Source organism: Camponotus vicinus, unplaced genomic scaffold, assembly GCF_025532165.1.
Source record: "Camponotus vicinus isolate PSW18456_S1 unplaced genomic scaffold, iyCamVici1.0 SCAF_1, whole genome shotgun sequence".
Taxonomy (NCBI): Eukaryota; Metazoa; Arthropoda; class Insecta; order Hymenoptera; family Formicidae; genus Camponotus; species Camponotus vicinus.
Genome location: NW_028141945.1, coordinates 4,019,526 through 4,034,657, shown reverse-complemented (window position 1 = coordinate 4,034,657; position 15,132 = coordinate 4,019,526). Strand labels below are relative to the sequence as shown.

The window sequence follows — 15,132 nt, the reverse complement described above, 5'->3', positions numbered from 1 at the left end:
TTTTATTTATAATGATCAATGAGCCGGATGGATGGCGAACAGACGATATTTACATCGAAGTAAAAAATTGCGACACTTTTTATCACGTTCCGCCAAGGGAAGCGTCAATTCGAACGTATTAAGTTTGAAAAATGCAAAATGCAAGGCTTGAATTTCGGCCTGAATGGATCGGTGAGGAGAGGAGTCTATTAAATCGCGCTCTCAAACGGCCGTTAGCCAACGAGAACGTTTTATCGCGGAAGCACCAAATCGTCGGACGAGCCCGTCGATGAATAAGTATGAACGAAAACACGCTACAATGCGTGATAAAAACGAATTCGAACATGAATAATTCATTAATTATTGGCGATAGCTTTCTCTTTTTATATATCGCACTTTATCGATTTTTTTTTTCTCTACGACTCTCCTACGCTCAATCTCTCTCTTTATCTCTCTATGTGTCTGTGTACGTCTCACTATCTTTTTCTCTCTCTTTCTTTCGTCCTATTCGAAATATTGCCCAGGGGGAATTTAACCCTCACTTCCCCCTCACTTATACACTTCCCCCTCACATATACACGTCCTCTTTCTTTATCTCTTTCCGCTTCGACTCTTATAATCATTCAAACTTGAGTGATTCTTTCCCTTCAAAATTATTTTAAAATTGATTTTTAAAATTCTACTTTTGTTCCGTTTTATTCTGTCTGTCAATTTATTCACTGGTCATTCAGAAATATTAATTTGAATAAATAACTTATTAGAAGATGTTTATAAATGTTAAATAAGCATTTTTCTATCTTTTTATAGATAGTATTCTAGATATAAATTTGTGTCTAAATTTACTTTATATAGGGATCTATCTAACAAATAACATGTTTCCTATTTATATATATAATATATATATATATAAAATTTTATTTACTTTATCTATATTATATGTGTTATATTTATGATACATTGGAGAGAAGATGAAATTGAAAAATTGAAGGCAATGTCATTATTGCCAGTACTGTATGAATGAGCTCTTTCGATTTTTGCCCCTTCTTCATTTTTGTCTTTTATCTATATATTCAATATCTCGTCTCAAAGCCATTTCGATTTGATCAGCTTCTTCTCTCGGGATTATACTTTCCAAGTTGATTCTCTAGAAAGAGAGAAATGTTTCTCTTGCGTTTCGCGTCGGCGCGTAAAACCATGTAAACGTGTAACGAGGGAATTTGACTATTGCGACCGCGCTGAATAATGTTTCGCGAACGCGCGGAACGCCGCGATGAATAATTGATAAATCGCCAACATATACCACACAGCCGGAATACAGTTGTGCACGTACGTACAATGCGTCGGTAGCGGATTGTGACGCGAGTTTAACACCACGATTTCTATCGCGCGGGTGCACTCAAGGCGAGACCTGGTCAACATAACATATGTGTCATAAAAGCACTACATGTATACAGCATGTACATATGTTTATTTGAACGATGTCGCGCGCGCGAAAATAGAATTTGCGAATAGCAGTTTCGTAGCTAGATAAAGTTTCAGCGATTTAAAAAATTATATATCGTCGATTCAGCTAACTTTTTTTTTATTTTGTTGGTTAATTTACTGGTTAATTTATTGGTTTTTTTGGAGGGGGTTATAATTACGAGGGGGGAGGGAGGATAATTACGAATTTTGATGCAAAATTTTGCGATGCTTGGGATGAATGACAATCAAAAGCTTCATACGTTCGCGTTTGATCGTATATTCCAATGTTTCCCTCTATTTATTTCCGTATATCTCGCGATCTAACACGTGTCCTATATTTTTTTGTATCAATTTTTCTTTGTTTTCCCCGTCGACGTGCGCGATCTACTTTATCCGCTTTACGCCTGTCCAAACTGTCGCGTCGGCATGAGACTCGATTAAGCCGCAGGTCGCAGATTCTTCCTTTCTGTTTTTTTCTCTCGAACAGCCGGCAGTCTGGTCTTTCTGGACAAAAGCTATCAAAAGGGCACACCGCTGGCGGTCATACGCGGACAGTTCTGTAATCCCCGTACTTTTGTTCATCCTTCACTCGCGCATGTTGTTTCCTGCCTTTATAATTCCCGCTTTATAGCCTGCTTCAGCATTCATACTTTCGCTTTGTAATCACTACTCTTCCTAATATGTTCATTAATTTCTACGTTTTTGTATTTATTTTCTTGTTCATATTCTCGACTAGAGAGAGATTATTATAGGAAAAAAATAACGTCATAAACTCTTTCTAAAATTCTCATATTTTTCTACCCTTTCTTTTTATTCTTATTTTATTGTCACATGTTGATTTAGGATATAATATATAATATGATAATTATATATTATATTTGTCTCTATCTCAACATATTGATATTTATTAATTATTATGCAATATTATTTTTATAATATATACATAAATTCCTTCATTATACGTTTACACACACACTCTCTCTCTCTCTCTCTCTCTCTCTCTCTCTCTCTATATATATATATATATATATATATATATATATATATATAGAGAGAGAGAGAGAGAGAGAGAGAGAGAGAGAGAGAGAGAAGATTAGAGAAAAATAAAGATGAAATATGAAATATGTAAAATAATTAGACATAATAATTAATAAATACTTTAGAAAAGATTTGATTATACAAAATGAAGATTTATGTATCTTTATGAAGATATGTATATTCTTGCCATTCTCTTTTCAAAATTCTTTTATTTTTCACATCTTGTTCTTATCTTACCCGCTTTTAATCATTTACAAATCTTCATTTTGTATAATCAATTCTTTTCTAAAGTATTTATTAATTATTATGTCTAATTATTTCATATTTTATTCATCTTTATTTTTCTCTATTCTTCATTTTCTTCTCATCAAAGAAAAGCGTTCTTTCAACCCTGTTTCTTTTCATCCTTGATATTTTTTGCTCTTATTCCTTGCTTTAATGCCACATTGATATGATCGTACTTGGGTGTAATTAGTATTTTTCTAGTGTATTTGTTAATTACCATGTAATTACCGCGTTTTCTCCGTTTATCTTTATCCGCCCTTTTTGGGAAAAATCCTTTTGCTTCTTTTTTGCGTGAACTCTCATGCTCGTTCGCTGGAGATTAAGCCGCGTTCTTTACTTTGAGCGTTTAAACGTGAAAAAAAACTCGATAAAATGCTGTCAAAAGTGCGGATACTCGTAGACTATCACTACTGTAATTTGATGATTCTCTACATTCTTTTTAATAATTACACACACACACACACACACACACACACACATGTATATTAATCTATTTGTAATAATGAGATGGATGTATGGAGTTGATCGATAATGAAGTATCGTAATATTTACTAAACCCTAAAAAAAATTTAATTATAAAAATTGTAACATGGGATTTTTTATGCGCTAACAAATATATTTCAGAATTCAATTCGATGAAGCGCATACGATTATACATCTTTATATAATACTTATATAATGCTTGTAATAATGTTTTTATTTAAAAAAATTATAAAGTAAGTAATCAAAGTGGACTAATAAGAATTCGGCGCAGGTTGGTAAACACAAAATAATTAATAACTTAACAATTAGGAAAATATTGCGTTTATTGTAATATTGTTTGTATATTTCGGTGCGCTAAAAATAGCTCTCTCGAAGTAAATTGAAACGTATATTACAATAAATGTAATTTTTTAATCGTTAAGTTATTAATTACCTTACATTTCAATTTGCGTTCGGCTCTTGTTAGCTAGTTTTTATTACTTATATGTTATTATCTAGAACCTATATTTTCCTTGTTAAAAAATTACCTTAAAGTATTATTACAATTTATTATCTCAAAGCATTATTATAATTTATAATAATATATCTTTTTCGAGCTACGTTATAATTATTGCTTTAGAGATACACGATAAATCGATTACAATTTATTATATTATATTAATTATATTGACAGATCGAAAGATTTGATCTCGACCTGCATCAAAACTAGGACGACCGAAATTTAATCTGATGATAGTCTAGTTTCCCTATGTTTCTGCGCATTTACTTTTTGTCCCCTTTCATCTTCCGTCCAAGCTTTGCTCTCTCTGCTATTGAGCCTCTCACGGGAGATGCACTTTTCATTGGCAATCTCCCATCGAGAGAGAAAAAGATGCCGTCGCCACATCGATTACGTTTCAACTCGTCCGTGGGGAATCGTCGTTCACGCTTACGTTATCGCAAGAAATGAGATCGAATTAGTCGCGAAAACTCTATAGAGAAAGAGAAAAGGCGATTTTCGAGTTTGTTTTTTTTTTTAGAAAAATTGACCGCGGAATTTTTTCCAGAATTCTTTAAGCATCTCGATATCGCGCGTCTCTCTCTTTTCTAGATTTTATTCGATCGATGTTCTTGCAGTCTGAAAGGAGCAAATTTCTTCACAGTATATTTTAAAATCGCTAGGTATTTTAGTTAGTTTAGTTTTAGAATTTCGTAAGTAGTTTGAAAATGTCGAAATTTTTAATCTTTTTTCAGATTGCAAATTTGATTTAGGATACAAATACACATAACGAAACTTTTCATTATATCTTATTTAAGTTTATGTGTGATTTAGTTTTTAATGAAATTTTATTTAACAATATATAATTATATAGAAATATACATTATATGATTATACAGATGATATTAAAAAATTGTCAGAAAAATGATACTGCAGGTCCTAATTTTACTAGAAATTTAATTGTAGGATACGGAAAAAATATAATCAGAATTATAAATCTTAATATATATCTTAAAAGTAAATGTACACGCAAAGCTAAAGAAACATCATAATATTAATTTTCGTTATCATTCCTTCAACTTCAAATTTAGAAGAAAATAAATTTTATATTAAAGTTATATTATATATATATAAAATATAATATAATATAAGTTATATTATATATATATATATATATATATATATATATATAATATAATATAATTTTATATTAAAGTTATATTCAAATATTTAACGCATCTGAGACAATTTTAATAAATCTACTATTTTAATATTTTATTTTAAACAAAATTAACTAAAACAGTAACATAGTAAAATTATCTAATGATAAATTATTTAATTATATAATTTAATAATTATCTCTAAGATATATTGCTTATCTTTGGATCTGATATATTTAAATTTATATACATTTTTTTGTATGTTTTTATCTTTGATCTAAATTAAAATTATAAATATTTAATTATATATTGAAAATTTGGTAGAGTACTTAATGTTTCTATTTTTAAATTAAAAACTAAAATTTATTTTTAAAAAATATTGACAAAGTATAATGCTATTAGTTCTTTTTATGTATCTTTTTCATGCACTGTTTTTATTCAAGTGCAAATTGCTTTCTTTTGATAACTTAGAGCCATTGCTACGCTAAAAACTTCTTTCGCGATTGTCCCTTATCGAGAAGGATAGAGTATTGATTACTATGAGGGGTGAATTTACGGATCGACTGCGCGCCGACAACCAAAGGGATCCAAACAATTACTTGTAGGAAGTAACACGTGGTCGTAAATTTCTCCGACTCTGCGATAGCACTTTAGTCGATTTATCTTCTCTAGTAATAGTCCAGAATATCGCCTATGATTGACGATTGGAATTCCTGGAATCCACCCATGTTTTATCCGAGAAACTCACTTCGAGTCAAGAGGCGGCGATTCTCAAGGATCCTGATTTTCCTCGTTTTCTACATCCAAGTTTCTAAACGTGTCCCCCTTCCTCCAATCTGCAACATCTTTACAAAAATATACTGGAAGTAAGCTATGCATATTTTGAGCGACAGTCTCAAGACATGCTGCTTTTTCCAGATGAATTCCAACGTTTTCGATATTGTCATATTTGATTCGCCTTATGCTCTTGCATCAAAAAAGCGGAAAATAAAGTAGAATGGAATATATTTATAAATTTGAAAGACGAAAATACTCAAATTTCTTATCTAAAGCCAATGTACACAAAATACAACAAATTTATCACATCGAGACTATTTTAATTATCAGAAATTTATTTATCCATCAATATTATTTTGCCACGAAAAGAATTATTTATCAACCGAATTCTAATATTTAAGTAAGTTGTGTGTTTAATTTTGTAACCCAAGTTATATAAAATTATATCGTAGATTAATAATAGCGATAAAACAAATACATAAAGAAATTTCTTGCTCATTGCTGTGACAGCAAACTTCGATTCCAAGAAATGTTCACGGAAATCTGTCGTTTCGTTCAGGAAGCTAAACTGCTCGGATGAAGATGAAATTGCGCAAAGCGAAACGAAGTTATGGGCTTCTATACCCGGCAAAACCATTCTAATTCCGTTCGAAAAGTTACTATACAAGCGTCTCTCTCTCCTTCTTTTTTTCGTTGTGCGCCTTGTCTAACTTTAGCAAAGTCGCAAAAATTTCATAAGAAATAATGAAAGCCCGGCGACTCGAAATAAAGGCTTCTACAAATATAATTACCCCGACGGTAACTTTATATGCACCGTGGGAACGAGTCTCCTGCTGCCGCGGTTCGCCCTCGTACTTTCGCAGATTTAAAAGGTAGCTCGGGGTGGTTATATTGCATACATTCAACATGAATCCGCCTCTTTGCAAAAACTATTAATAATGAATTTAACGCTCTCGGTTTTTGCGAGTTTTATTAAAAGGCAGATTGTGTCGTGAGGAAATATTACACAGGCCCACAAAAAAAAAGTACCCTGTGCTGGCGATCTGACTAGGTTAGTCTTATGTATTTTGGCCCGCTGAATTCGAATCTGACGTCAGAATTGCTCCATCACGTCACAGTTCTTTTTAAATCTCAAAAGAGAAAGACGAAAATTTCGTAAAAATCGACATTCTAGGGTAGTAAGACTGCGCTTCTTGAGGAAAAAGTTACCGAAATCATATTTCCATGTATTTTCAGGCATTATAAATCCAAATCCGATTTGTCACACCAATCATACCATCGATTCCATTAACATTTGTCATGAAAAAGTAGCAATCTTCCGTATTCCGTATTTGATTTTAGTTCATTCATAAATCTTATATTGGAAAGAATTAATCTTATATTCTCCAAGTCCAAATTTTGAGAAAAATTTTTTCGAAACTTACAGTTTCTAGCTGTTGAGTTCGTATAAGATGCAGAAATTTCTTTATATAGGTCACAAACCTCTTTTCAAATTAATTTGTCTTTAAAGCGCTAGAGGTACATGAAAAAAAAGATTGTGCTATCTGGAGGTAAAACCCTATCTTAATATCTTCGCATCTTGATAAATAGAATCTGTTTGCAGTAAATTTTAGGTGTTACAACCTGAAAAAAAAGAAATGAGCACAAAAAAAAAATTGAGCACAACATTTATATTCTAGGTCGGATTTGGATTTATAATGTCTGAAAATACATTAAAATATGATTTCGGTAACTTTTTCTTCAAGAAGCGTAGTCTTATTACCCTAGAATGTCGATTTTTATTAAATTTTCGTCTATTTTTGAGATTTAAAGAAAACTATGACGTGATGGAGCAATTCTGACGTCAGATTCGAATTCAGCGGGCTAAAATACATAAGACTAGCCTAGTCAGATCGCCAGCACAGGGTACTTTTTTCTTTTGTGGGCCTGTGTTATTATTAAATATGTAATTAAAATGATGTATTATATACATGAATAACATAAAATAAAACATATAAGTACTAATACTGTATATATATATATATATATATATATATATATATATATATATATATATATATATGTAAGGGATTAATACATATTTTTTTAAATTTTACAAATTTTACAATTTTCTTAACATTGTTTGAAACAATAAATCAAAGGCAAAAATAAATTTTAATGAAAAGATAAAAATATTTATAATTGTTAATGTCTATAAATTATAATGTAATTATATAAGTAGAGAGATTCCAGATATTACCAAATAATTATTACCTTTATTATTTATACTTCGATTTATTATTTATATTTCTTTTCCTATAAAAATATTGAAAATTGTCACTATTGAATAAGTATTTTGATATGATAGAAATTCTTTATCTTCCGATAAATTCGATTACTTACTTTTCTTATTGATTGGTGTCGTTTCCTTTTCTCTTTACAGGGGACGAGAGTGCCATGGTGCAGGGTGTCGTTACGAAAGATGGTCTATTCGACGGAAGCATCGTGACCAGATTCGAAGAGTATTACATCGAGCCGACGAGTAGGTATTTGAATAAAAATGAAGACACGTCGCCGCCCTATCACAGCATAGCTTATCGTACTTCCGACGTTACCACCCCGCCACATGCATCGTGTGCCAGTCATCAGCTACACCAAAAGGGAACTCTTCGTGATTCCTTCGATAGGTGAGTCTATCTCGTTTTCTCGAATAGTAAGCATCATCAACGTAGACTGACGACGACGACGTAAATATCCTTTCAAAGATTATGTAACAAGATTTAAAATTCATAGCTGATTTTTCATGCTATTCCGCTTGGCGTATTTTTTGTCAAATCAGATCGACTATGTCTCTAGTTTGGATTATGTCAGTGACCAATGTTCATGGAGCTTCGTAGGTTTTACCTCATGAAAACACAAATCTCGAATTATAAAGACGCGCGTCATCTTCCTTTTTGACAGATGACGTAGACGTATATTTTTATATAATTTCTAGTTGTAACTGTACGCAATATTTTAAAAATCAAATAGCAGATTTTAATGTGATTACATCAATTGAAAAAAATGTTGAAATATTTTCTTGAAAGTTTTTTTGTATAATTTATGATATATATTTATCTTACACATATAATTTATAATTAAAATCAGTTAAAAATTTAATAACTACACTTTTTTTACAACATTCTTTCGAGAGCGCATATTGCCGTTTTATATCATGAAAATATGTCCGTATAAAAAAATGACAAAAGAGCACATATTGTTGGCAAATGCGCTATAATTTAGACACGTATAAGAAAATTCCCGTCAGCCAGGATTGTTATACATTATGCGCGTTATGTCAGTCTTTATATAGCAAATTTTAAATGTAAATTTAAATGTAAACTTCACGATGTATATATTATCTGTGTTTCTTCAGATATAGATACAACAACTCTCAGGGATTCTACGAGCCCTTGCTCGGCGAACACGTTGCTCTCTACTCGAGGGAAAACAACGCGAGGGTCTTAACATTGGAAACGAGTAACGAGAGTGATTATATAGACGCGTGAGTATTTTGCATTTTTTAATAAAAAATGTAAAAAGTATCTGAGTTTCCTTCTTTTGATTTTATGTTAATAATGACGTTAACTATATGACGGAATAATTCTCTAAAAAAGGAATTGCTATGATTAATATCTAGTGTTCTTATAAATTATGCTTTTATTATATTTTTGTATTTTTCGTATATTACTTTATTATATATAGAATTAATTATACTATTTAATATTTTTTAAATATGAGATATGTATGCATAAACAACGTAACTCTTTTATCATATGTATAAGAATTATTACTCAAGAGTTTAAAAAAGAAGAAAAGATATTAGAGTAATACCGGTAACATTAAAAAATTATCGTAGATATTGCTTTTCTCGTTATCCTCGAATGCAATTTATGACTTGTATGTTATTTTTAATGACTGATTTAATTATAAAAGAAACCAAAAAACCGTGGAAAAAGTTCAACAATTTCAACATTATGCGAAATACTAGTTATTCTGGATCAATTCAATATTAGTGAAGTACTGAGGACACGAAAGTCACGGTCGGAATTGAACATGGCAAAGTTAAAATAGAATTCGGACGCTCGGAGTTAGGAACTCAGGTATGAGGGAAGCATGGCGTTTTTCATCGCGCAATAAAAGCGACTCTATTTCTCTCCCCTGTCCTCGTAGTGTGAGCAACAGAGATCGGATCGCGAGGCATCTGCACAAGCGCGCAACGGTAGATCCCCGGAAAACTACCTGCATGCTCTACTTGCAAGCGGACCATCAGTTTTTCGCGCGATACGGCACGGAGGAAGCCTGTATTGAGGTGATGACGAGGCACGTGCAGAGAGTCAACTCCATCTACAAACACACGGGTGAGTGTTTTTCTTCATAGTAATATATCGTGTGGAGAAATGATCTAACAGGTTCGTTCGCTGGTTCAAAAAGTCAGGAAAATTGAAAACTGTCGAGAGGAGTACGAAAAATGTCAGAAGAATCTAATTTAAAGTAGCCGGCGAATATTGAGAAGAAAAAACGAGAGAGAGTTTAAAGACTTTCTTAAAGAATGGCGGAAAATTTAACGGGAATTTTCTGGAATTTTATAATTTTTATCGTGCGATTGATAATTATAAGAAAATGAATCGTTTATTCAATTTTTAATCATTGACATTTGAATTTGCATTTATATTAATATATTTCAATATTGCGTAATTAAATATTATATTTGTACGAAAGATACGGTAAAAACAAGTTATTTTATTTTATTTCATACGTATTAGTATATGAGGCAGTTTTTTTATTTTCTTCTTGTTTATACTTAGCTTTAATATATTAATATTTTAGTACATTATGTGTGTTAAAAACAATGGAATTGTAACCGAAACTTTAGTTTGTGGAAAATCGACAAAAAGATGGATAATTAATCAAAGTAAACAAAGGAAAACAGAGTTTTCGTATTATACACAATAATACAGCTTAATATATCACATAAAACTAATTTTTGCATTAATATCAAATCCAATTTGAAAAATATAAGATATGTCTTAATCTAATGCAAATGTATGTATAATCTTATAAAACGGAATTATACTTATAAAAAAAGTTTTGTGTAAAAAATAATGCATTTTTAAGATTAATACAACAGTTTTCTCCAGCGTCTTCGAAATGTTTTATTCTGTCTCAATCTTTCCAATACTCTGAGTGCTTTCGTTGATATTTTTAGATATTGAAGTAATATAAGTAATGTATGTTTATGGTGAATATATCCATTTGTGTAATGGTAAAATAAAATATTGGTCGATGTTGATAATAACAATAATAAAATAACATATAATAAGAAAAGATTTATTGTTGAATAAAAATTATAATTAAGACTATGTTTATCTGTTTTTTACAATATGGAAATTAAAATTATATAAAATATATATTTAATATATTCACGAAAATACGTGTACTTAAAATATTTTAATAAAAATTATATATATATATATATATATATATATATATATATATATATATATATATACCATTGTATTTATTACATATATTTGTGTGTGTGTGTGTGAGATATTTCTTCAAAATATACATTATCCTGTTTGTTTCTACATACGGTATTTTCATTATCGTACTGTTCCATTACGTATAACACACTGAGTTCTGCATTATACGCAAATTACTCTGTTTGGACCAGAGAACGGTAATCACATGGGAGTCGTCAACACAGAGGAGCAAGAAACGAGATTAGAATAATACGCGAGTTTAAGTGAATTATTATTCAGTTCCATGATGAATATGCAGTTTATGTTTATAAGAAATAACGGTATTTTTTTTTAACAGTATAATATTTCTTTTCAGACTTCAATCAAGACGGACGACCGGATAACATCAGCTTTATGATAAAACGTGTCAAGGTGCACAGCGAGGATGCGCTGAGAGATCCTAATTATCGTTTTCCGGGCAATTACGGCGTAGAAAAATATTTAGAACTCTTCTCAGGTAAGAATATTATAGTTCATGTTTTAAAATTCAATATATGTGGGATAATGTCGATGGATGCTCGAACGAAGGGAACCGATTGAATTGATAATACTTCAACGTTTGCCTCGTTACAGAGGAGGATTACGACGCGTTCTGCCTGGCTTACATGTTCACGTATCGCGATTTCGAAATGGGAACTCTGGGATTGGCGTGGACGGGTGATTTGAAGAATGCTGGCGGCGTATGTGAAAAAAACGGAGTAAGTGCAGATATAAAATAAAGATGACAGATTTTTCTCCGTAAAATGTCGATTTTATTATTTATCTATAATTAAATTTTTAATATGTTAAGTATTACATAATTAATTGAAAAAAATATACAATAATGAATTCGATGAAATTTAAAATGCAATTTTATCTCTTTACCACAGTGTGATCTATCAGCTAATCTATTTTGATGGAAGTGATTGTCGAATGATGTTACGTTGTAAATTGTCGATCAACTCGTATTATTGCGACGTATCGTCGTTGACCAAACGTTAACGAAAAATAATCGATAATGAAATAACGTTGCAGCATTACCGCGGCAGCATGAAGTCACTCAACACCGGCATAGTGACCCTATTAAATTACGGGAAGCACGTACCGCCTGCGGTCTCTCACGTTACTTTGGCTCACGAGATCGGCCACAACTTTGGTTCGCCGGTACGTATATGCTTCCGTCAATCGCATTTAGAACGTCGCACGTCCCACATTCCGCGAGGTGCTATACGTCATGTAATTCCGTCAATATACGAGTGACGTATGCATTATATATGTTTCATTGTCCTTTCGCATCTAGCACGATCCGGAACAATGTACACCGGGCGGCGAGGATGGCAACTTTATAATGTTCGCCCGCGCTACCAGCGGTGACAAGCGTAACAACAATCGCTTCAGCCCGTGCAGCTTGAACGCCATAAATCCCGTGCTCAACAGCAAAGCACGTTCGCCGAAGGGATGCTTTACCGGTGAGTTTTAAACATGGAGAGAGCAACGCGATGAACGCGATATATGACGTTGACGTTGCGACGAAACGAACGTTGATCGAACGCTCCACATCTGCTTCTCTCCAATTATTCTGCGCTCCGTTGTCCCATATAACTTGGCGGCGTTTGCATTGTTTATTGTAGAACCGCAAGTATCGCTGTGCGGCAACGGCGTGGTAGAGGAAGGTGAGGAGTGCGACTGCGGCTGGGAGGAAGATTGCCGGGACTCGTGTTGTTTCCCCCAACGCCGTTATCCACCGGCCGAAGAGACTCCGTGTACTCTCACACCAGGATCCGTGTGTAGTCCTAGTCAAGTATGTATGACGCTTACAAAAAAAGGAGCTGGAAAGTTGGACTGTATTGTCGGGGGAATTTTAGGATGACTTTTCTTTCTTAAAATTTTATTTAAAACTTTTCTAGTCACGCTTGTATCTTTTCAATCTCTTGAATATTAAACATCCAAGTGTACAAATTCTCAAATATTTATACTTATCCAATTGTCTATATATTCAAAGGAAAGTTTAAATATTTAATTGTTTAAATATCTTCAAAAAAAGGAATTAATTAATTCAAGTGATATTCTACGAAATTTGCTTTAGGCGATTTATTCACCGATATGCATAATGTGATTATACGCCGCACTGCACGCACGACATGATGTAATTTCGACGGCTCTGTTTGCTTTCCCCTTTTCAGGGTCCGTGCTGTACCGCCGAATGTAATCTCCGTTTTGGAGACAAGTGCAGGGACGACAATGGTTGCCGCGACGCGAGTTTCTGCGACGGTCGTTCTCCGTATTGTCCGCCGTCCATTAATAAGCCCAATAAAACCATTTGCAATCGGGAATTGGTTTGCTTTATGGGGGTAGATATTAATTTTATTAAAAACATAAAGAGATGCTTTTAAACGATGCTTTTTTGTATGATATATTTATCTCATACGCGTGAAACTTTTGTTTATAATAAGGAGTGCACTGGCAGCATTTGTCTGGCATACGGATTGGAATCTTGCCAATGCATACCAGGTCCGAACGATCCGCCAACGAAGGCTTGTGAACTCTGTTGCCGACTTCCTGGAGAAAATCAACCATGCCTGTACGTATATTATTTCGTATTATTTTGTGAATTGAAATTTAAATAAAATTTTCTCTATTCTTTAATAAATTAATAAATTGTTTTCATTATTTATAACATGTCTTTTTGCAGATCTTCTTTCGATTGGAACTCCCCGCCATATGATATTCCTGATATGTTTTCAAAACCGGGAACTCCATGTAACGATTACAACGGCTACTGTGATGTCTTTCAAAAATGTCGCGAGGTAAATAAAATTAAGATAAACGATATAATGAAATAGAAATAGAGATATATAGCTGGTATTAATTAAAATATTTTATTCAGGTTGATCCAAGCGGTCCATTAGCAACTTTAAGAAAACTTTTATTATCCGACGAGAGTCTCGCCACTTTCAGACGGTGGGTCGCCGAACATTGGTACGCCGCCGCACTAATAATTTTAGCAGCGATATCGTTATTGGTACGTGTATTATTAGGAACATTATCTATATTTTTTATTGAATTGATAATTGTGAATTTATTTGCAAAATTAAATTGTAAATTTTCCGTTTTATCGATTTTATTATTTTTAATCAACAATGAATTTGATCGAATGTTTATTGTCAGAAACGGCTATGGAAAAGAATGAAATATGACGAGAGTAAGTGTAGGGATATATCAAAGTAAGCCATTTGCATTTTAATTTTATAATATTTATTATAAAATAATGGAATTAATTATTGTTTTTATTATTTTATATTATTGTGTATTATAGAATTATTTGTTTTTTTCCGAGATACGTAAATTTGATTAAAATGTTACGTAGAAGCAAAAATTTCTATAGTTGCTAGAAAATATAAGCTTTAATTACTTCTAAAATAAAATGGTACTTTTTGAGCGTAAATTATATATTAATTTTTTACTTTGCAAAATAAAAATGTCAATATACGAAGAAGCATATATTGTGGTAATAGTATCTTTAGAGTATTCCCATATATTTTTAAATTCTTGTATCGCTAATGAAGAAATAAATAGAAAATAAAAATTGAAATTTACTTACAAATAATCAATGATTTCTTTCTTTAGGTGGCCAGCATGAGATTATTGGGCAAGCGACCAGACTTGAAGTTAAAATCTGTCACGATAATTCACAGTTCTACAACGGAAACGGTACGCCTTCCGCCGGAGGGTGCGGAAGGAGTGACGGTGCATCCACCAGCAGTGCGCGCCAAACTTCCTCTTAGTCGAAAAGTCAGAGAAAAAAGGCGTCATCGCAAACATAAAGAAGGTGGCCACGCTGACAAGTCCAACAATAAAGTAAGGAATCGACAAACAAACAAAAAATACATTAGAGGATTATCGTATCAATAATTGATGTAATGATTATCGTTTATTAATTATCTGA

The 15,132-nt window shown here is 32.3% G+C and overlaps 1 protein-coding gene across 3 annotated transcripts in view; it reads left to right on the top strand.

Annotated features, from left to right (window-relative positions):
• The window catches only part of LOC145967981 (disintegrin and metalloproteinase domain-containing protein 10), a 68,231-nt gene that overhangs the window by 46,553 nt on the left and 6,546 nt on the right, over positions 1–15,132 (top strand). For all 3 annotated transcript variants that reach the window (XR_014437630.1, XM_083093146.1, XM_083093133.1), the window contains exons 5-17: positions 8,087–8,330; positions 9,059–9,187; positions 9,856–10,043; positions 11,524–11,664; positions 11,781–11,905; positions 12,222–12,350; positions 12,487–12,655; positions 12,818–12,987; positions 13,370–13,537; positions 13,640–13,767; positions 13,879–13,993; positions 14,074–14,208; positions 14,814–15,044. Coding sequence is in view for 2 of the 3 variants with exons in the window: in XM_083093146.1 (XP_082949272.1) it covers positions 8,087–8,330; positions 9,059–9,187; positions 9,856–10,043; positions 11,524–11,664; positions 11,781–11,905; positions 12,222–12,350; positions 12,487–12,655; positions 12,818–12,987; positions 13,370–13,537; positions 13,640–13,767; positions 13,879–13,993; positions 14,074–14,208; positions 14,814–15,044 (2,072 nt within the window). In the remaining variant the exon portion in view is untranslated. The remainder of the gene's footprint in view (positions 1–8,086; positions 8,331–9,058; positions 9,188–9,855; positions 10,044–11,523; positions 11,665–11,780; positions 11,906–12,221; positions 12,351–12,486; positions 12,656–12,817; positions 12,988–13,369; positions 13,538–13,639; positions 13,768–13,878; positions 13,994–14,073; positions 14,209–14,813; positions 15,045–15,132) is intronic.